Source organism: Triticum urartu, chromosome 2A, assembly GCF_056163025.1.
Source record: "Triticum urartu cultivar PI428250 chromosome 2A, HENAU_Tu73, whole genome shotgun sequence".
Taxonomy (NCBI): domain Eukaryota; kingdom Viridiplantae; phylum Streptophyta; class Magnoliopsida; order Poales; family Poaceae; genus Triticum; species Triticum urartu.
The window spans coordinates 5,117,095-5,139,198 of NC_141874.1; the positions used below are offsets into that span (position 1 = coordinate 5,117,095).

Genomic DNA, 22,104 nt, shown 5'->3' on the forward strand with positions numbered 1-22,104 from the left:
ATAATCTCTTTGTTCGTTCTCCGCTATTAGTGACTTTGGAGTGACTCTTTGTTGCATGTTGAGGGAAAGTTATGTGATCCAGTTATGTTATTATTGTTGAGAGGACTTGCACTAGCGAAAGTATGAACCCTAGGCCTTGTTTCCTAGCATTGCAATACCGTTTACGCTCACTTTTATAATTTCAGATTACAAATACCTTTATCTACCATCCATATTGCACTTGTATCACCATCTCTTCGCCGAACTAGTGCACCTATACAATTTACCATTGTATTGGATGTGTTGGGGACACAAGAGACTCTTTATTATTTGGTTGCAGTGTTGCTTGAGAGAGACCATCTTCATCCTACGCCTCCTATGAATTGATAAACCTTAGGTCATCCACTTGAGGGAAATTTGCTACTGTCCTACAAACCTCTGCACTTGGAGGCCCAACAATGTCTACAAGAAGAAGGTTGTGTAGGAGACATCAAGCTCTTTTCTGGCGCCGTTGCCGGGGAGGTTAGCGCTTGAAGGTATATCTTTAGATCTTGCAATCGAGTCTTTTAGTTTCTTGTTTTATCACTAGTTTAGTTTATAAAAGCAAACTATAAAAAAATGGAATTGAGTTTGTCTCATTCGCTTCACCTTTTTAATATTTTTCGTGAGTATGATGGAAAGGATAATTGTGCTCAAGTGCTAGAAGAAGAAATCTATAAAATGTTTGGCACTAAATATTTGAATGATGAGCATGATTGCAATGTTGTTAGTATGAATTCCTTGAATATCCATGATGCTAATGATATGCAAAGCCACAAGCTTGGGGAAGCTATGATTGATGAAGATGATATTTTTTGTCCCCCAAGTATTGATGAGCAAATTTATTATGATGAAAGCATGCCTCCTATCTATGATGATTATTGTGATGACACGTATGCTTTAAAGAATAATGATAACCATGAAACTTGTCATCTTGATCTTAATTTTCAATCACATGATAGTTATTTTGTTGAGTTTGCTCCCACAATTATTCATGAGAAGAAATTTGCTTATGTGGAGAGTAATAAAAATTCTATGCTTGTAGATCATGAAAAGAATGCTTTGTGTGATAGTTATATTGTTGAATTCATTCATGATGCTACTGAAAATTATTATGAGGGAGGAATATATGCTTGTAGGAATTGCAATAATATCAAGTTCCCTCTCTATGTGCTTAAAATTTTGAAGTTATGCTTGTTTTACCTTCCTATGCTAGTTGATTATTGTTCCCACAAGTTGTTTGCTCACAAAATCCCTATGCATAGAAAGTGGGTTAGACTTAAATGTGCTAGTCATATTCTTCATGATGCTCTCTTTATGTTTCAATTCTTATCCTTTATGTGAGCATCATTGAAATCATCATGCCTAGCTAGGGGCGTTAAATGATAGCGCTTGTTGGGAGGCAACCCAATTTTATTTTAGTTCCTTGCTTTTTGTTCCCGTTTAGTAATAAATAATTCATATAGCCTCTGTTTAGATGTGGTTTTCTGCTTTTAATTAGTGTTTGTGCCAAGTAGAACCTTTGGGAAGACTTGGGAGAAGTCTTGTTGATCATGCTGTAAAAAACAGAAACTTTAGTGCTCACGAGACCTGCTGCCATTTTTATTTGGAGAGTGATATTTAGTTAATTCTTTTTGCAGATGATTAATAGATAAATTCCTCAGGTCCAGAAATTTATTTGAGAATTTTATGAGTTCCAGAAGTATACGTTTGATCCAGATTACTACAGACTGTTCTGTTTTTGATAGATTCTGTTTTTCGTGTGTTGTTTGCTTATTTTGATGAATCTATGGCTAGTAAAAGAGTTTATAAAACATAGAGAAGTTGGAATACAGTAGGTTTAACACCAATATAAATAAAGAATTAGTTCATTACAGTACCTTGAAGTGGTGAATTATTTTCTTATACTAACGGAGCTTACGAGTTTTCTGTTAAGTTTTGTGTTGTGAAGTTTTCAAGTTTTGGTAAGGATTCGATGGACTATGGAATAAGGAGTGGCAAGAGCCTAAGCTTGGGGATTCCCAAGGCACCCCAAGGTAATATTCAAGGACAACCAAAAGCCTAAGCTTGGGGATGCCCCGGAAGGCATCCCCTCTTTCGTCTTCGTTCATCGGTAACTTTACTTGGAGCTATATTTTTATTCACCACATGATATGTGTTTTTCTTAGAGTGTCAATTTATTTTGTTAAGATATGCTTGCTGTTATTTAGAAAAATGTTTTGCATCTTTTATTTCAATAAAAGTGGCATTGATAGCCTTTGCTATGCCTATTTTAGAAGTCCACATGTTGCTGTTTGAAAACAGAAAGTTTACCGCTGTTGCAATAATTCCCTAGAAAATTCATAATTTGATAAAATGTTGAAACCTTTTGCATATTAATCTCTGATAAATTTACTACAGTGGGAATTTTCTTTCATAATTTTTGGAGCTAGGGAAGTATGGATGTTGCTGCATTCTTTACAGACTGTCATGTTTAGGCAGATTGCTGTTATGTTTGCATTGTTTGCATATGTTTGCTTCTTTAATGATTCTATTTGAGGATAGGACTATTAAATATGCAGAGGCATTTAGTATGCAATGTTGAATAATAATTTTAGTGATTTGCTACAGTAGAGTATGATAAGGTTTTGGCAATGGTTTATACTAACTTATCTCACGAGTCCTTGTTGAGTTTTGTGTGGATGAAGTTTTTGAGATTTAGGGAGACCTTGATATGAGAGGAATTAATGAGACACAAAAGCTAAAGCTTGGGGATGCCCAAGGCACCCCAAGATAATATTTCAAGAAGTCTCAAGTATCTAAGCTTGGAGATGCCCCGGTTGGCATCCCACCTTTCTTCTTCAACAATTATCGGTTAGTTTCGGTTGATCCTAAGTTTTTGCTTCTTCACATGATGTTTGCCATTCTTAGAATGTCATTTTATTTTGCTTTGCTTGCTCTTTTAATAGAATACCAAGATCAGAAATTATTAAATGTTAGAGAGTCTTCACATAGTTGCATAATTATTCAACTACTCATTGATCTTCACTTATATCTTTCGGGGTAGTTTGTTGATTGCTCTAGTGCTTCACTTATATCCTTTTAGAGCACGGTGGTGGTTTTATTATATTGAAATAGATGAACTCTCATGCTTCACTTAGATTATTTTGAGAGTCTTAATAGCATGGTAATTTGCTTAAAATCCTAATATGCTAGGTATTCAAGATTAGTAAAATTTTCTTATGAGTGTTTTGAATACTAAGAGAAGTTTGATGCTTGATGATTGTTTTGAGATATGGAGGTAATAATATCAAAGTCGTGCTAGTTGAGTATTTGTGAAATTTAGAAATGCTTGTGTTGAAGTTTGCAAGTCCCGTAGCATGCACGTATGGTAAACGTTATGTAACAAATTTGAAACATGAGGTGTTATTTGACTGTCCTCCTTATGAGTGGCGGTCGGGGACGAGCGATGGTCTTTTCCTATCAATTTATCCCCCTAGGAGCATGCGCGTAGTGCCGAGGTTTTTGATGACTTGTAGATTTTTGCAATAAGTATGTGAGTTCTTTATGACTAATGTTGAGTCCATGGATTATACGCACTCTCACCCTTCCATCCTTGCTAGCCTCTTCGGTACCGTGCATTGCCCTTTCTCACATTGAGAGTTGGCGCAAGCTTCGCCGGTGCATCCAAACTCCATGATATGATACGCTCTATCACACATAAACCTCCTTATATCTTCCTCAAAACAGCCACCATACCTACCAATTATGGCATTTCCATAGCCATTCTGAGATATATTGCCATGCAACTTTCCATCATTCCGTTCATCATGACACATTCATCATTGTCATATTTCTTAGCATGATCATGTAGTTGACATAGTATTTGTGGCAAAGCCACCGTTCATAATTATTTCATACATGTCACTCTTGGTTCATTGCATATCCCGGTACACCGCCGGAGGCATTCATATAGAGTCATCTTTGTTCTAGTATCGAGTTGTAATCATTGAGTTGTAAATAAATAGAAGTGTGATGATCATCATTCATAGAGCATTGTCCCAAGTGAGGAATAAAAAACAAAGTCCATAAAAAAAGAAGGCCCAAAAAAGGCCATAAAAAGAGAAGGCCCAAAAAAAGAGAAAGGCCATAAAAAGAGAAGGCCCAAAAAATGAGAGAAAAAGAGAGAAGGGACAATGCTACTATCCTTTTACCACACTTGTGCTTCAAAGTAGCACCATGATCTTCATAGTAGAGAGTCTTTTGTTTTGTCACTTTCATATACTAGTGGAAATTTTTCATTATAGAACTTGGCTTGTATATTCCAATAATGGGCCTCCTCAAGTGCCCTAGGTCTTCATGAGCAAGCAAGTTGGATGCACACCCACTTAGTTTCTTTTGTTGAGTTTTCATACATTTATAGCTCTAGTGCATCCGTTGCATGGCAATCCCTACTCCTTGCATTAACATCAATCGGTGGGCATCTCCATAGCCCATTGATTAGCCTCGTTGATGTGAGACTTTCTCCTTTTTCTCTTCTCCACATAACCCCCCTCATTATATTCTATTCCACCCATAGTGTTATATCCATGGCTCGCGCTCATGTATTGCGTGAAAGTTTATGAGTTTGAGATTACTAAAGTATGAAACAATTGCTTGGCTTGTCATCGGGGTTGTGCATGATGAGAGCATTCTTGTGTGACGAAAATGAAACATGACTAAACTATATGATTTTGTAGGGATGAACTTTCTTCGGCCGTGTTATTTTGAGAAGACATAATTGCTTAGTTAGTATGCTTGAAGTATTATCATTTTTATGTCAATATGAACTTTTGTCTTGAATCTTTCGGATCTGAATATTCATACCACAATTAAGAAGAATTACATTGAAATTATGCCAAGTAGCACTCCGCATCAAAAATTCTGTTTTTATCATTTACCTACTCGAGGACGAGCAGGAATTAAGCTTGGGGATGCTTGATACGTCTCCAATGTATCTATAATTTTTGATTGCTCCATGCTATGTTATCTACTGTTTTGGGCAATATTGGGCTTTATTATCCACTTTTATATTATTTTTGGGACTAACCTATTAACCGGAGGCCCAGCCCAGAATTTTTGTTTTTTGCATATTTCAGTGTTTCGAAGAAAAGGAATATCAACGGAGTCGAAACGGAACGAAATCAACTGGAGAAGTTATTTTTGGAAGGAAAGCTACCGAATGGACTTGGACCCCACGTCAGGAGCCAAGGGAGGTGCTCACGAGAGTGGGGGGCACGCCCACCCCCCTAGGGCGCGCCCCCTGCCTCGTGGGCCCCCGAAGCTCCACCGACGTAATTCCTGCACCCATATATACCTACGTATCCTAAAACTTCCAGAAGAGAGATTAGACCAGGAGTTCCGCCGCCAGAAGCCTCCGTAGCCACCGAAAACCAATCTAGACCCGTTCCGGCACCCTGCCGGAGGGGGAATCCTTCTCCGGTGGCCATCTTCATCATCCCGGCGCTCTCCATGACGAGGAGGGAGTAGTTCTCCCTCGGGGCTAAGGGTATGTACCAGTAGCTATGTGTTTGATCTCTCTCTCTCTCTCGTGTTCTTGATTTGGCACGATCTTGATGTATCGCGAGCTTTGCTATTATAGTTGGATCTTATGTTTCTCCTCCCCCTCTACTCTCTTGTAATGAATTGAGTTTTCCCTTTGGATTTATCTTATCGGATTGAGTCTTTAAAGATTTGAGAACACTTGATGTATGTCTTGCTATGCGTATCTGTGGTGACAATGGGATACCACGTGATTCAGTTGATGTATACTTTGGTGATCAACTTGTGGGTTCCGCCCATGAACCTATGCTTAGGGGTTGGTACACGTTTTCGTCGTGATTCTCCGGTAGAAACTTTGGGGCACTCTTTGAGGTTCTATGTGTTGGTTGAATAGATGAATCTGAGATTGTGTGATGCATATCGTATAATCATACCCACGGATACTTGAGGTGACATTGGAGTATCTAGGTGACATTAGGGTTTTGGTTGATTTGTGTCTTAAGGTGTTATTCTAGTACGAACTCTAGGGCTGTTTGTGACACTTATAGGAATAGCCCAACGGATTGATTGGAAAGAATAACTTAGAGGTGGTTTCGTACCCTATCATAATCTCTTCGTTCGTTCTCCGCTATTAGTGACTTTGAAGTGACTCTTTGTTGCATGTTGAGGGATAGTTATGTGATCCAATTATGTTATTATTGTTGAGAGGACTTGCACTAGCGAAAGTATGAACCCTACGCCTTGTTTCCTAGAATTGCAATATCGTTTACGCACTACTAGGAAAAGGGCTATAGATGATATGGCCACTAGTGGCGCACCAGAAACGTGGTGCGCCACTACTATATAGTAATGGCGCACCATGAGCTGGTGCGTCATTAGTGTGGTAGACACTAATGGCGCACCAGACCCACGGTGCGCCACTACTAACATATTTTTTTTATTTTTTCAGAAATACTAATGGCGCACCAGGTCACAGTGCGCCATTACTAGTTTAACTAGTAATGGCGCACCTACCACACAGTGCGCCACTACTATATTTTTTTTTGCAAAACTACTATCATTTTTATTTTTCGAACTCATGAATATTTTTAAATTTAATTCATGGGCACTTTTTGAATTCATGAATATTTTTTCAAATTTGATGATATTTTTTCATATTTAATATGAAAAAATATTGAATATTCATGAGGACACTCGATCTCGATCCCCCTCCATCTCGATCGCTATCTCCCCTCGCCAGATCCCCCTCGCCGCTGAGCACCCCCCGCACCCTCCCCCGCTCCACCGCCGCCGACGATGCCCTGCACCCTCCCCCGCTCCACCGCCGCCGACGACCCACCGCACCCTCCCCCGCTCCACCGCCGCCGACGACCCACCGCACCCTCCCCCGGCCCGCTCCACCACCGCCGCCGACACCCCGCACCCTCCCCCGCTCCGCCGACGACGACGACCCCCCGCACCCTCCCCCGCTCCACCGTCACAAATGAATGCAACTAAAAATCCAAAAAAAACAAATTTGATTATATTTTCAAATAACAAATTGGATGATATTTTCAAATAACAAATTTAATGGATGCAACAAAGAAAATAATAATAAATTACTTATGGCGCACCGCTGGTTGGTGCGCCATTGCTATGCTAAAAAAAGTTACTTATGGCGCACCACTGGGGGGATGCGCCATTGCTATCTAAAAAAACTTACTTATGGCGCACCGCTAGGTGGTGCGCCATTGCTATACCTCCCCGACTAGGCCCCAATCCCCGGCCGATCCCATCTCACATCTCTCAGCCCCTGCGCGCCGCTGCCCCGACGACCCACGACGCCGCCGCCCCCGCGCCCCCCACCACTGCAGCTCCTCCGCCGCCCACCGGACAGCAAGCCGCCGCGGCCCCCAACCATCCAACCGCCGACGACCGCACGGGGTGCAGGACAACGACCGCCGCTGACCCGCAACCGTCCCGCCGCCGCCCGTAAGCCCCCCTCCTCCTCCGCCCGTCCTCCTCCGCCCGTAAGCCCCCGCCCCCCTCTCTGCTCCTCCCTCCTTGCCCTCTCCCTGTCTACTCGATCCCCACTATATCCTTAGTAGAATTGGAGCTTTGTAGTTTACTAGTCTATCAGCCCTTTCTTGAAAAAATAAATTATAAAGTGAATTTCATCGATCATGTGCTCACAGATTGTGATTCATGTGCTCACAGAAAAATTAATAATTAAAATCAAATTACAATAGGGAGTCCCAGGTTTTGACCCCATGATACATGCTACATCTTGGGATTATTCCTCTTCTGAACAAACCATCATGTAGCATTTTCTAATCCTATTATGTCTACAGAAACCACACATTTTGTTTATAGATATGAAATGTCCTGTCATTTCCTCTCCTTTTTGCTCCAGATGATTACAATGCTCTTCACACTGTAGTTGAGTGTCATGCCCGTTGTAGAACTCTGAACATTTTTACTGATAACCTCTAAACAAGTTCTGATCTCAGAAACTTCATGAGTATATTCTATAAGATACTAATATTCTATAAGATATATTCTTTTTTTTCAAGTTCTTTCCTCATAGTTCTTCCACATTCATGGAACATATCAGGTAAATTTCAGCTACTCCAGCCATTCCTCTGGTTGCCTCCCTCCTCTCCACACTCAAGACAGGACGACCGACGGTCGACTCCCTCCGCTGCTGACCAGGACGTTGGTAATATGAACTCTCTCTTCTTCTCTCTGTTTACCAATTCTACTATTGTATAGAAACATCTTTATGTGATATGTCAACTTGTGAAGTTTGTGAACTACGAGAATTAGAAAGATTAGGGAAAGGAACTAGTTGATAAGAGGGATGCATGAGAAGCTAGCTACACTGCCATGAACTTTGTTTTTCCTTTTGACAAACACTCTTGTTAACATCAGGAATTAAAAATGCAGCATAGAACAAGATATATAGATAGCTGAAACAAAGAGGTGTGCTTTGAAAGAAAAAAATGTGCATCTGCTACTGTTTATAATTAGCCCCCTCCCTCCCTAACTAACTAGAGTAATTAACAACACTAGCTAATTAACAATACTAGCCAGCTTGCTAGCTTGATGAGTCATCACCAGTTTCTCAAATCTTGTTTCCTCTGATGATCAATACATATGTTCAGAGATTAATATGCTAGCTTGATGAGTCATCACCAACCAATATGATGATCAAAGCTTGTCTATAATTGCTTCTATGTCTCTCTGTAATATGCTAGCTTGATTAACAATACATATGATGCAAATCAACCATTAGAGATTGTGGTTGGGATTTTATGGACTGTTCATTTTGGCTATTACATGTTACTGTGCTGGCTGGCTGGCTGGCCAGCGTCTTCTCTGACTTGTTTTCCTTTCCCACTGCTCACATGTGGTGCTAGTTTGCTGGGTTTTGTCTCCGACCATCGTGTCGTGATGATTTTGTAGGTACCCCGAGAGGCCCTTGAGTTTGCCGGAATGTCGATTAACTTCCGTTCCGGCAAATTCGGGTACTCCATATGTCCTATTTTCAGCAAAGGTCATGCTAAAAAAATTCGTGAATTTTAGCATGACTTCGCTAAAAATAGGACATATGGGGTACTTGCAACAAATGCATGGGCCGGGGTATCTTAGTACTTAATTAAGTAGGATCAACTGCCTCTTCTGTTATACATATAGAAGTGTGATATCAACTCATAGTTATTACTAATGTCAGTTGCTCATCATCGATAAACCCTAATCTGGAAGAGGAATCACTCATCCTAACCATTTGCTCTCAAAATTACCACTTCACTTCACCACACTGTGGATTATCTTATTGGACCCAACAGAGATGATGTAGTTTTGAATTATGAACGTAGGAAATGTCGTCATCGGACGACGAAAGTCTCCCGGGGGAGTGCGACTGGTGCCACGACGATCGAGGTCTGTGCGACAGGCCTCACCTGGACGATGATCGACGCTTCGCATTAAGTTCGAGGAGACCTTCGAAGTTGAAACGGTACGCAACGACGACAATTGTTTTTTTCATAATTAAGCATGACTTCAACTATTTCAACGTGTAATTTTCATCTTTTACAATTCGAGTATAGCTTATCCCATGCCATGCAAGACGCTATGTCTTGGAGAGGATGGATTTTGAAGACCATGAAATTTCTGAAACAAAGAAAATTCACCTAAGGACTCATCACGATGTGGATTTTGAAGTAAATCTATATAATTCTGGGAGCGTAACCCATTTTGGTTGCAAAAATTGGGAAGCATTTTGCAAGATGTATGGTTTTGATGAGGGTATGCTTGTCACCATGGATCTTGGTGATCCTAAAATCGAGCAAGACAATATGGACATTTGGGTCCTTGTTGATACGCCTCAAATTCTACCGCTATGTGAGTTTCTCAAACATAGTTTTAGCTAATTTATATTGTTTATTTGAAAATAGTTGACAGCTTATTTTCATTGTTCAAAGAATGTGCGGGAGATGGTAGACAAAACCCACTACACCGATAGTTCCGAATTAACAACTTACAAGGAGAAAAATCATCTGGTCGGATTTTGTACTGACATTGAGAATTACAATATCTACAATCAAACTCCTCAACATTATGGTCAATACGTGCCACTAGTGCATGTGTTCAACTACGGTAACTACCATGGAGATACCCTGATAAGATTTTTTTACTATTACGATATCCGTGCATCTTTTGCATACTTCTAAAACTAGTACATCATTGCTAACTATGAAGTTATTACTATGTTTTTCAACAGATAAGCTCAGAGAATTGTATGCCTTATTTGATGTATCAGAAAGGTAGCCTTAATGTTTTGAACATACAGCCAGGTCATCCACTGGGCACCTATACCGTTTATGCTCACTTTTATCATTAGTTACCTTGCTGTTTTTTATATTTTCAGATTACAAAAACATATATCTACCATCCATATTGCACTTGTATCACCATCTCTTCGCCGAACTAGTGCACCTATACAATTTACCATTGTATTGGGTGTGTTGGGGACACAAGAGGCTCTTTGTTATTTGGTTGCAGGGTTGCTTGAGAGAGACCATCTTCATCCTACGCCTCCTACGGATTGATAAACCTTAGGTCATCCACTTGAGGGAAATTTGCTACTGTCCTACAAACCTCTGCACTTGGAGGCCCTACAAGAAGAAAGTTGTATAGTAAACATCAACCGCGTCCGCCACCCACTGCCCTCGCCCTGTGTGCACCGCCCCTTGCGTTGGTGGTCGGACCCGGTGTTTGCTCCATTGGGCATAGGCATCAGGTCTTGTAACAACCCCAGCCTAAAACCCTAGCCTTTCGCATTATATTTTGGATTGTAATGTAATTTTGGTTGGATAATTTATGGATTAAATTATTATTTTATTTTAAAACTTCTATAATTCACCTAAAATTATTTTACCAAGCATTTGAGTTGCCAATCTTATCAAGCATTTTGGTTTTCCATTATCCTTTTGCATCTTTGAAAAATATCATGCATTTTTCTACTTCAAGTCCGTTCTCTAAACTCTGCCCAATTTTTTTGATGATTTTCCTATGCTCCTCCAAAAAAAATCATGTTTTTTCGACACTCTCCACACCTAGCCCCAGTTCAAACCCATTTGAATTTAAATTCAGATGAGCTTGAATTTAAACCTTCAAATATGTCCCGTTCCATTTTTCCTGATTCACACACTTTTTTATAAAGAGCAGGAAAATTATCACATTGCACCAACTTGTCTTTTTTACCTCTGAACTTTTCCTTTTAGCTTTGTGTTTATTTGCACAGTCAGCTTGCGGATCCTCGCCGAGCAGAAACCACTGCAGATCTGCAGGGAGGAGGAGGAGGGGGGAGAATGGACGCCTCGTCGGTGGCGTGCGTGCTGCTTATCTTGTTGTTGGATGCTGGATACCAGCACTGCGATCACATCTCAAGACGTCGTGTATATATGTATGCGAGAATTGACCCCCAGGCTGCTCAATGTGATTGAATCAGAGCAACACGTCATGAAGATGGCCAAACACATCAAAGCCATCACAACCAGGTAATAAACAACCAATCACCATACTTCTCTTTATTCTTGGGCCAGCCAAACTAAACCTGTTTCCTTTTCTCTCCATGCCAGACTTGGGGTGCCTCTTGTGTTCAAATCATAGTCAAGCTTTGATAAAGCAAACCGCACATCGTCGAAATCCTTCCACGGTCCTGGTCTGGAACAATGCCTAAAGGTCCGTGCGACGAAATAATGTTACACCTTTTGTCTCTTCCGTATCTAACCTTTTCACCTCGCTATATCAGATCCTTGAAAAGGTGATACGGCCTTCCAGTGGTCACCGACGTGCATGAAAGCTGCCAGGTATGCATTTAATTCTATTAATCCTGTATATGCAAGGAAATTCTCATCTGTTTTGTTACCAAATTCTTCTGTGTCGCTCGCTTAATATTTCTGCATACTTAGCTGAGTCCATTAATTATGTTTCCTTCCTATGAAATGTTACTGTACCACAGGTACCATCACTTTTTCTTACAACATTTTTTTAAACCATGAACAGCTTTGAAACGCGAACATTTTTATAATTCCAAATTTCTATGGAAACACAAACAACTGTTGGAACGTGAACGTTTCTTGCAACTCCAGAAAAGAAATGGAAAAACAACAAACATTTTTGTAACAGAAGCATAAGACCATCATTTTTTGAAATTTTTGAAAAGAATATGAAAACGGGAACATTGATTGAATTCCAAACAAATTATAATAGATGAACATTTTTTGGAATCCAAATCATTTATCTAACAGTTGTGAAATTTTTGAATAAACACATTTTGAACAATGTTTGGAAAACACGAACTTTTTCTGAAATTCTTGATTTTTTCGAGAAATGACAAACATAATTTGAAGACATGTACAATTTTTTTTAAAGTTATGAACAATTTCTTAATTTTTTGAACATTGACTAATAAATATGAATATTTTGAAATTTAGAAAATTGGTTTTAAAAATATTCGAAATATTGAAGGTTCAGTGGTCACTAAGGATGCTCAATAGGCGAGACCATAAGTTATTTGCTTCGCTCATTCTATCCATTTGGTTAACAACGTCATGCGACGAGTGTCAATTAGGAAATTCCATATGGTTCGGGAGTAGCGTCAAATAGATGGCAACACACACAGGAGACCGGCCGACTGGGCTGGCCCATTGACACTCGCAAAAACAGAAAATAATTCACCAATATGACAATTTTAAGTAACTATTTTTAATTATGATTTTTAAGTACTTTTTCCCTTCGAACCTAGCATGGATGGAAACCATGGGCATGCCCACGTGCTAGCAAAAGTTGGGATCGTTACAAGAATGTCCCAAAAAACACAATGCTTAATGGCGGGTGTCTGGATAGGCCATGAGCACGTTTTCCTGAACATCCTGAAATGGCCCCAATTTTCTTCATGGCTTGTATGACCAATTGAAGGCACCATGCCAAGTTTCTTGGGTTTTCGAAAAGTTTTGCATTTTCTGGTGTTTTCTTTGTCAAAAAAGATCGGTAAATGATTGGACGTGTCGCAACCTGAATACGGTGTCGGAAATTGTTCAAACCTGGCATGTATGCCTACCTTGGGCATGCCCACCTGCATGGAAAATTAGGATCATTTCAAGAATGTCCAAATAGATCATGTTCAACGGAGAGTGTTCGGGTAGGCCAGAAAGGTCCGTCTGAGAGCACGTTGCTTCTCAACATCCTTTAATTGGCCCTGGTTTTTTCATGGCCTTTTATGACTAATTCAAGGCACCGGTCCGAGTTGCCTGGGTTTCGACAAGTTTGCCTTTTCTAGAGTTTTCTCGGTCAAAAAATGCCGATAAATGGCCGGAGGTGTCGCGACTTGCATACGGTGTCAGAAATCATTCAAACCTGGCATGGATGCATACCATGGGCATGCCCACCTACTTGCAAATGTTGGGTTCATTTCAAGAATGCCCAACAAACATTTTTGTTTCTTTTTAATAACCGAATTCAAATCAGGTTAGGTATTAAACCGTATAACTGAAAGAAAAAACTGAAATCTAGGCATCCAGTACGAGGCCCCCTCTCGCGTGTCACTCAACACCAAATGCTCAATCGCACGCGTGTGTCCAACCATGCAGGATACAAATGGCCCAATGCATGCTTTGTTCCCCACGTGAGAGCTAAACCAGCTAAGCTATTGTGGATTTGAAATAAGTTCATCAATGCTGAAAAAATATTCATGTTTAAAATTTTCCAAAAAAGTCCAGCAAAAAGTTGAAAAATAAGCTCGAGAAATTGAAAAGGATTAAACAATTTGAGAACAAATTCATGATTTTTTTTCTATTTTAAAAGTTTCACACATTTGAAATAACAGGAACGAAAACAAAGGAAAAATAAAATAAAAAAGGAAAACAAACCAGAATAAAGCCCGTTTTAAAAAACATGAAAAACCGGCCTAAAACTTCACGAAGTTACATTTGCCACATAATAAGCCACAAAGAAAGCAAGTCAAGTTGTGTTCATAAAATTGTTCAGAAAGTTACTTCTTAAGTTTGCACGCTCCTCATATCTCTTTAAAATTATTGAAAATGTTGTTCAAAAGAATATACTTAATATTTTGAACTAACATATATCTTTTTTTGAAATGTTCATGCTTTTAAAAAATGTTGTTCAAATTTTCGAAATATGTCATGCTTATAAAAAAACTGAAATTTTCGAAAACTGTCGGATTTTAAAACATTATTTGATTTGTAAAATTTTATTCAGAATTTCCAACAAATGTTTGAATTTTTTTTAAAAGGTACCTAAATTATGTATTAGTGTTAGTTCTTAAGTATGTGCACTCCTCGTTTTGCAGAAACATTAGTCAGCTTAACTGGTATGCCACTCACGGTTGTTGCAAGAGATGTGTGGTTAGATTCCTAGCTAGTTTTTTTGTGATTTTTCACAGCCCGCGAAGAGGCGCGCTCCTTGGTGTTAGTTTCTAAGAGTTGACGTCATTTCTTTACACAGTCATTAGTTGGGTCAACTGGTGAGCCACTCAGGCTTGTTGCAAGAGGTCTGCGGTATCTCCACTTGATTTGTTTTTCTTTTCAATTTTTACATCCTGTGAAGGGGCACGCTTACTACAGCCATCACCATTGGGCCCGGCCCAGTCCGGCGGGGGTTGGGTGTCGTATACGAAAAAAAATTCATCATTAACTAGAAAAAACAAAAAAAAAACCATCTTACCTTTTATTATGAAGAGGTATAAACAGATCTCCACCGTTGATGTGTTTAGGGGGGTTGTATCGAAGAAGAAGTGACATTTGAATATGACATGTCTGAATCTAAAATATCTTTGTTTGAATATATTGCTAGGATTTTTGTGTTGAATTTGTACTGCTACATGCGTTATTGTGCCCTTTGTGTGTCCTTTGCTCTCAAGTGTAAGCCAAAGATGCTTTCTAACTATATAATTCACTAAATCAGTGTGAAGCTGTTGGAAGAGTTGCTGATATTATACAGATTCCAGCTTTCCTCTGTCGCCAGGTACTAGATCAAGCATGAATCTTACCCTAATAATAAAAGGGCTATTGCTTCTGCCCGTACGTCATATAATTTACCTCCAAAGTTGCTACAAATTACCGAGTATGCCACCTATAAGTCAGAAAAAACGTTTCGTTTTTTTCATCGCAGGTCGCTGCGCTAAATTTGGTTTATCAGCTAGCGAACCTCCCTTAACATCAGTAAAGATGTTGTAGCGTGGTGGCTAGAGCGCCACACATCTACCCAGGAGGTGCGGGTTTGAATCCAGTCGTCACCCCTTTTTAATTTTAATTTAGTTTTAGAAATTAAGAGAAACCACAAGGAGTACAAGACCTCTATATGAGGTAAACACGTTCCCTTTTTGTCAGTCATTATGTACCCTTGGCCTTTTTTTTTGCGGGGAAAAGGGATTGTATTGATTAAATAATAGTCACATTACAATCCCGTAGGATGAGGTCTAATATTTCATCAGGCCCTGATCCTAACCAAACTGTTGTCCGTTCCTCTAGACGACCAAAACGAGCAAGCAGATCGCTCGCTTGGTTCATTTCCCGGGAGATTTTGTTGACAATGAAACGCCTCCCTTGCTTCATGAGATGCTTCACGTGCTCGACTAGATGTACCCTTGGCCTTTTAATGTGGGAGCTCATGTACAAAGTTTTCTTTACCAGTTACTACACCCATGGTGTCAGGGCATGTTTTCTATGTGCCGCACTTCAACTAAAAGTCATCTCAAGTCAGAAAAGAATTTCTTTATTTCCGTAGCTGAACTCGCGAACCATGATTTATCCGGAAAAAAAATCATGCAACCTTGCCACCACAAAATATGAAGTTTTCCGTTTGTACTATCAAATATAAAAAAGTTCTATGTTTATTGCAATCCTCAAGAGAAAAAGTTACTTCCCGAGTGCACTTCTCTACTGCAGATTTGAGTTTATTTTCTTAAAGTTCTATTAGTGTAACTCTTGATTTTTCAACCTATTTTTGTCACTCACTTAGAATTTTAGTTCATATTAAAGATATGCAATCTTTGTTCCCACATATCTCGGTAAAGATTAAATTCAGCTTGACTGCAAATGCATTTTGCAGATACAATCGTCTCTCCCGTTGCAACGCACGGGTCTTTTTGCTAGTCTATTCTAATATCTCATTCAACATGCCTAATATAAGTATCTGTGGCAACAGACTGACCTTCTAGTGGCTGTGGCTAAGACTGGGAAGATTATCAACATCAAGGAAGGGCAATTCTGTGCTCCGTCTGTAAGTTGCATTTCTATTTGGCAGTCTTCCCAAATCTGGAATGTAGTACTCCATCTTTTGATTCTTATAAGATGCGTTTGAGTTGGCACCTTGACAAAATTAAACTTTAACCATAAATTTCTTTTCCAATATATTGTTTGTACCTATCAAGAAAATTATGACAGCGTGGAAAGCACATTTAAACACGGGGCATATTTACTAAACCTTTATATTGTTTGACTATATATTGGTCAAACATTAGAAAGATACAATCTCATGTTTCATGGGCGCTTCATACGAATCAAAATAGGAGCACTATTGTTGCCACTATCTGCGTTATTGCTGGTGCCATTGTCTGTTTTAGCGTTAGCCTAAAAAACTCATGCTTAGTTTGTTCAATAATGTCCTTTGTGTAGGGAAGTTTCACATCATGTGATTTCTTTCTCTATGAGATTGAATGGTCAGGCAAAGTTGAAGCTAATTGCGCTTGTTTGGACCTTTTATTCTACTCTTTATTAATCCAACATTAGAAACATGTGTGTGCTACTTAACAGGTTATGGCCAACTCTGCGGAGAAAATTAGACTTGCTGGAAATCAAAATGTGATGGTCTGTGAGCGAGGCACCATGTTTGGCTACAGTTAAGTCATCTTTTGGCCTTTTTTTTGTACTGCCTGCTTCAGAAGTAAATAAATAAGAGAAAACACATAATATCATATTACATTATATGCTATGTAATTATCAGGAAACATATTGTACTGACTAGGGTATCCTGCTCTTTCTGGACACTCGGATATGATGTGGCATGGGGAATAATGATTGTTGTGAAGAAAAAAAACATGAAAAGTGACATCTGAGGGCTAACTAGCTCTTCAAATGTCTCTGTGTCCCTAGCCATTTAGCATTTTAGCTTGTTTGAATTTACTAATAGCAGTACATACTAATAGTCATGTTGGGGCACCATGTAGTGCAGCTGCCCTAAAACCAAGTGAGCAATACAACCATTTGCCCGCTTTCCTTATTCAGGTTAAAGGAGAATCAGGCATTAGTCTTCCTGCAACATGCAACTTATGTTAGCAGATAACTGATTTGGCAGTATCTTGTTTTGTCTTCATTGCACACACAGATGATCTAATTGTTGATCCAAGAAACTTTGAGTGGCTGAGGGAAGCAAATTGCCCAGTTGTAAGTATTATCACCTTGCTTTTGTCCACAATTGCACAATCACATATTCAGGTTGGTTCTATTCATGAAAAGCTCTGCTTAGGTTATCATTGGTGTTCGGCCACAATAAAAAAAAGGTTATCATTGGTGACATTGGGTATATCCGGATGTCCAGTATTCATAATGGCGTGATATTTGCAAAAGATGGCATTAACCTATTTTGCAACATTTGAGCTCTATCATATAATGGAGGTAGTTGTTTTTTAGTGTCAATTAAGTGATTAAGCATCGAGCTTTTTTTCCCTCTAGGGGCACATTTGCCTTAATATGGCAGATGTAGTCTAGCTTTTGTGCTATTTTCTGTTGTTATTACTCGATAATGGATTTGGGTTATTTAGACATGAACCAGATGATCGCCCTTTCAATAGTTGAATTGTACATTGAATTCTTGATCGTGTATGCTCAAATATCATGTTATGTGGTAACTATAAATGTACGATGAACGATGACATAGATCAGTGATAGAGAGGTATGCATTTTCAGGTAGCTGATGTAACACATGCTCTACAACAACCAGCTGGGGAAAAGGTATACTCACCTATTTCCAATATGCTTCTCTTGGTTTAGGGTAATTGTCCTCGCCGACATTTTTGCTCAACCTTACGCAAATTGTTCTTGTCTTCCTTTTTTTTTCCCTTTGACAGAGTCATGTCGATTTGTGAATAACATCATGATGTTTAAATGTTGCCAATAGTTTACATGGAAAGTTGTGGCAGTTGACCAAATTCTTGATTAATTAAACCTCTTCCAAACTAACTGTCTCTTGAGGATTTTAATTTTGCTCGACCGGGCATTGATTCTGTTTTGTAAGCTTGATGGTGGTGGGGTTGCAAGTGGGGGCTTACGAGAACTCATACCATGCATCGCAAGGACTGCTGTTGCAGTTGGTGTTGATGGTATTTTCATGGAGGTAGGTCGATGAAGCTGCTATCATGTTGGTTTTTGCTCCTTGTACCTTCCATTTTTGTTATGATCCATAGAGACACAACAATGTTTGTAAGATTATTTTCACAATCCTATGACAGGTACATGATGACCCCCTGAATTCACCGTGTGATGGGCCAACTCAATGGGTAACCTTTCCCATCACTGTAAGACATTTTCAATCATAACGTGTGATGATATGCTCACTTATTACTCTTCAGCATTTGTTTGTAGCCATTGCGCAATTTGGAGGAGGTGTTGGAAGAATTGATTGCGATCGCTGTAAGCGTTAGACATCCTTGCTTGGGTATGTATAGTGAGGCCAAACATCTCTCTAAGCGCTCACCGTTTTTCTTTCTCTTTGTGTGAAGCGGGTCACGAAAGGAAAGAAACCGCTCAGGATCTACTTGACTCCATTTAAGGAATGATTTGGCAGTGGATAGCAATAGGAAACCTTGTCGCTGCCAATATGGTGTATTAGTCTCTTTCCAAGCGTAGCATAGCAGTCACAGAGTTGCTGTTTTGAATCAGAGTCGATCCGAAAGTTTTGATTTGTGGTGTTTCAGTTGGAGAACATTTTGTTGAAATCGGACGGCAGGGTAAAGAAACACACAGGGTTGCATGACCATGATGATAGCAGCTTCCTCTATTTATCCCTGGTGATAAAACTGATACAGTTGTGGACAATGCTCCTTGAAAATCATAATGCCTATTAGGGGAACAAACAAACGAGTATGTTGCAACTTTTCTTAAAAGAAACTACACTAATCTACTTCGAGGTAACGGCACAACATAAACGTGTTCAGCAGGAACGCTGGAAATTTGAATGGCCTTTCAAGCAACAGTTGCTACAACAATAATCTTACTACTCCCTCCGTCCCATAATATAAGAACGTTTTTGCCACTTGTGTAGTGTCAAAAACATTCTTATATTATGGGACGGAGGAAGTAGTAATTAACAACTTATGTTTGTTCAGTAGAAAGAAAAAAAGAAATTCAGCACTGTGCTACCTTCACTCTACCTGCGCTTAGGACATCAATTTTTTGGCAGTAAATTTTCAGAATTCACATTCACAATTGATAGGATACCTTTCTAGAGATTGTACAAAGAGCAACTTATCATTAAGAGCGTTTGGTTGAACTGCTATGTAGGTCTATTGAACTTGCTATATATTGAAGAAAAAACTAGATAAATGCAGTCGCCGAGATGCTCGCTAGACCAGCTTGCCGAGCAAAAACTAGATGACACAACAAAAACTGGGCCAGGATGCATCGCAGTACCACACCAAAGGATTTTTTAAGTTTCACTCTTCCTGATTTCAAATCGATTCAGCCGAGGATATTATTTTCCACAAGCAAAAAACTAAGGTTCAGCTCCCACATGGGTCTGGGGTTTCTTGGGTTTCAGACACAAATCACAGAACCGAATGCACATATAGAAGGTACATCGTGAATCTACGGCGTCAACGCGCTGGAGCTACTTGTCCTCAGTGATGAGCAGCTGCTTCCTCCTTGGGCTTGGTCATCTGGACAGCCGGAAAAAAAAAGCATGCAACTGTAAGAAGATGGTTTGATGGTAACAAGGGAAAAGAATTGCAAAGATCTTCGATTTAGACACCGATTCAGTGTAGAGAAAAGCATATGTACATAATAATCCAGCAGACAGGAAAAGATAACCAACGTACACTAAGCAGTTCAATGGATCTGCTAAATGTAAATAAGATAGGGGGTGAGAAAACAAGATGAACATTATTATCTCTAACAAGCCTGCTATGAAGACAGAACATTGCTACACGTACGACACTACAATCGAACAGAGCCTAACATCACGCATGCTGAGTGGAGCAGCATCGTTGGTTTACTGGTCGTATTAAAATCGGATCCTAGACTGTCATATGTGAAGTAGTTTTCTTAATGACTGCTGAAGCAGAAAACAAGATGTTTATGATTCAGCAGTGATACTCAGATATTTGCAGGTATGGTTTCATTTATACAGCAGTTGGATTGTTCTATAGTATCAACTGTGTCCAATCAATCTCGAAATGCCACCGAGCAGAGCATAGAAAGAAAAGTCCCTAAATCTATACAGATCATGGTACAAGCTTGCCTGAGCAAGATGTATCTCGAGCAACTTAAATTACTTATAAATACAAGACATACGCCATGAGTGATACAACCTACTACGTCCGTACCATAATATACGGATCATTTTACAAGCTAAAAAAACTTGCAAAACGATCTTATATTATGGGACAGAGGGAGTACAAATTAAGCTGTGCAGTGTTCAACCAGGCCTCAGACTCAACTGTGAGATGACAACAGAACAAAATTCAAATGACAGCAAGCAGGTTCAACCAGAACCAGAGGAAGATCCTTTTATTTTATTTTTCTGTAAGAGTAAGAGAACATGCTAACAAGAAGCAAGTCTATGGAACTATCCCATGATGATGCTACATATTATTACTGAAACTAACAGAACATGGTAACAAGTGTTAACAACCAGTGCGTCATGCTACATAACCCTATCAAAATCGAGAAACAAAACCCTTGGGTAAGTGGGACACCAATTGCTAGGTGGTGGCAATAGATGCCGAAGTGGGATAAGAATCCTACTTGCGGTAGTGGGCACCCACATTGTCAACAGCGTCTCCGAACCCAAACCCTTGGTAAATCTCGGGCTCAACAGACAGGACGCGACACAGACCAAACCAGAAGAATAATCAACCAGCAAATCAGCCCCATCTCCGAAGGCAACCCCTTGGCTTTTTTTTTTTTTTGCGAGGGAAGGCAACCCCTTGGCTAATAATCTCAGATTCGCGGCACACAGAGCACAGTCCTAGGATCAAACCCTCCTAACCCTAGGAACCACCGACCAACCGACCCACATCGGAAGCTACCAAATCGCATCGATCGCGCGGTGCCATAGGGGATGGAAGAGGGGGATTGGGCGCGTTACGGTACCTTGAGGATGCCGAGCTTGATGGAGCCGTAGACGACGCCGACGCCGACCGCGGAGACCCTGGCCACCTGCAAAGCAACGTCCATCGCGAGGACGCCGATCATCGGTCAGTCAGTCATCCAGATCTGATCCGCGAGGCCGCGGAGGAATAGGAGTTCTATGAGGGCGCTTTCGAGTTCTTACGAGGGCGAGGGTGCTCTTGCCGGAGTAGGGTCCCGGGGTGAACGGCATGGCTGCGGCGGCGGCGGGATCCGGGACACGACGAGGGTTTGGTTGGCGCTGCGACGGCGGGGTGGAGGGCTCCTCTTCTCTTCTCTCTCTCTTTCGTGGGTGAGAAGTAGGGGAGGGCTCGGGTGATAAAGAAGACAGGGATGGATCGGGTGGGCCGGGCCGGGCCGGGGCTTATACTGGCGGCCCGCGGCGGAGACTTGTTGCGGGTGGGGCCCGCGTGGCAGTGCTGGGGAGCGGGCGGTTACTTCTTGTGCTCCAAGAAGAAGAGTCTCCTCCCTCTTGGAATTTTGTTTTTCTCAACTTGTTTTGGAAGCTTGGTTTAAAAAAATTGTGTTCACCCTCTTGCTAAGAATTTACGTAAACGCGAGGGAAATTTACGATTTCCAACCACTTTCTGGTTATTTTTCGCAGCATCGCCCTTCTCTCGTATGCTTGCACACTACTCCCTCTGTCCGAAAAAGCTTC

At 40.3% G+C, this 22,104-nt stretch overlaps 1 protein-coding gene and 1 pseudogene across 2 annotated transcripts; one reads left to right on the top strand and one right to left on the bottom strand.

The window, feature by feature from the left end:
* Nucleotides 1-11,487: 11,487 nt before the first annotated feature.
* Nucleotides 11,488-19,668, top strand: LOC125534698 (2-dehydro-3-deoxyphosphooctonate aldolase-like; annotated as a pseudogene). Its single transcript, XR_015615359.1, has 12 exons — nt 11,488-11,579; nt 11,661-11,763; nt 11,834-11,891; nt 15,007-15,066; nt 16,249-16,323; nt 16,857-16,941; nt 17,428-17,486; nt 18,009-18,053; nt 18,337-18,435; nt 18,551-18,598; nt 18,684-18,731; nt 18,821-19,668. The product of XR_015615359.1 is annotated as a 2-dehydro-3-deoxyphosphooctonate aldolase-like (transcript).
* Nucleotides 19,669-19,727: 59 nt separating this feature from the next.
* LOC125535012 (uncharacterized) lies at nt 19,728-21,748 on the bottom strand. The gene is made up of 3 exons (XM_048698074.2): nt 21,592-21,748; nt 21,411-21,476; nt 19,728-19,975 (listed from the first exon to the last, which is right to left on the bottom strand). The coding sequence occupies exons 1-3, from the start codon at nt 21,637-21,639 to the stop codon at nt 19,937-19,939; spliced, it is 153 nt and encodes a 50-aa protein (XP_048554031.1). The 5' UTR covers nt 21,640-21,748; the 3' UTR covers nt 19,728-19,936.
* Between the last annotated feature and the right edge of the window lie 356 nt (nt 21,749-22,104).

Coding starts and splice junctions, on each gene's coding strand:
- LOC125535012 (XM_048698074.2), bottom strand. CDS start 21,639: ATGCCGTTCACCCCGGGACCCTACTCCGGCAAGAGCACCCTCGCCCTC. Junction 21,477..21,591: donor GCAAGAGCACCCTCGCCCTC/GTAAGAACTCGA, acceptor GTTGCTTTGCAG/GTGGCCAGGGTCTCCGCGGT. Junction 19,976..21,410: donor TCAAGCTCGGCATCCTCAAG/GTACCGTAACGC, acceptor CCGGCTGTCCAG/ATGACCAAGCCCAAGGAGGA.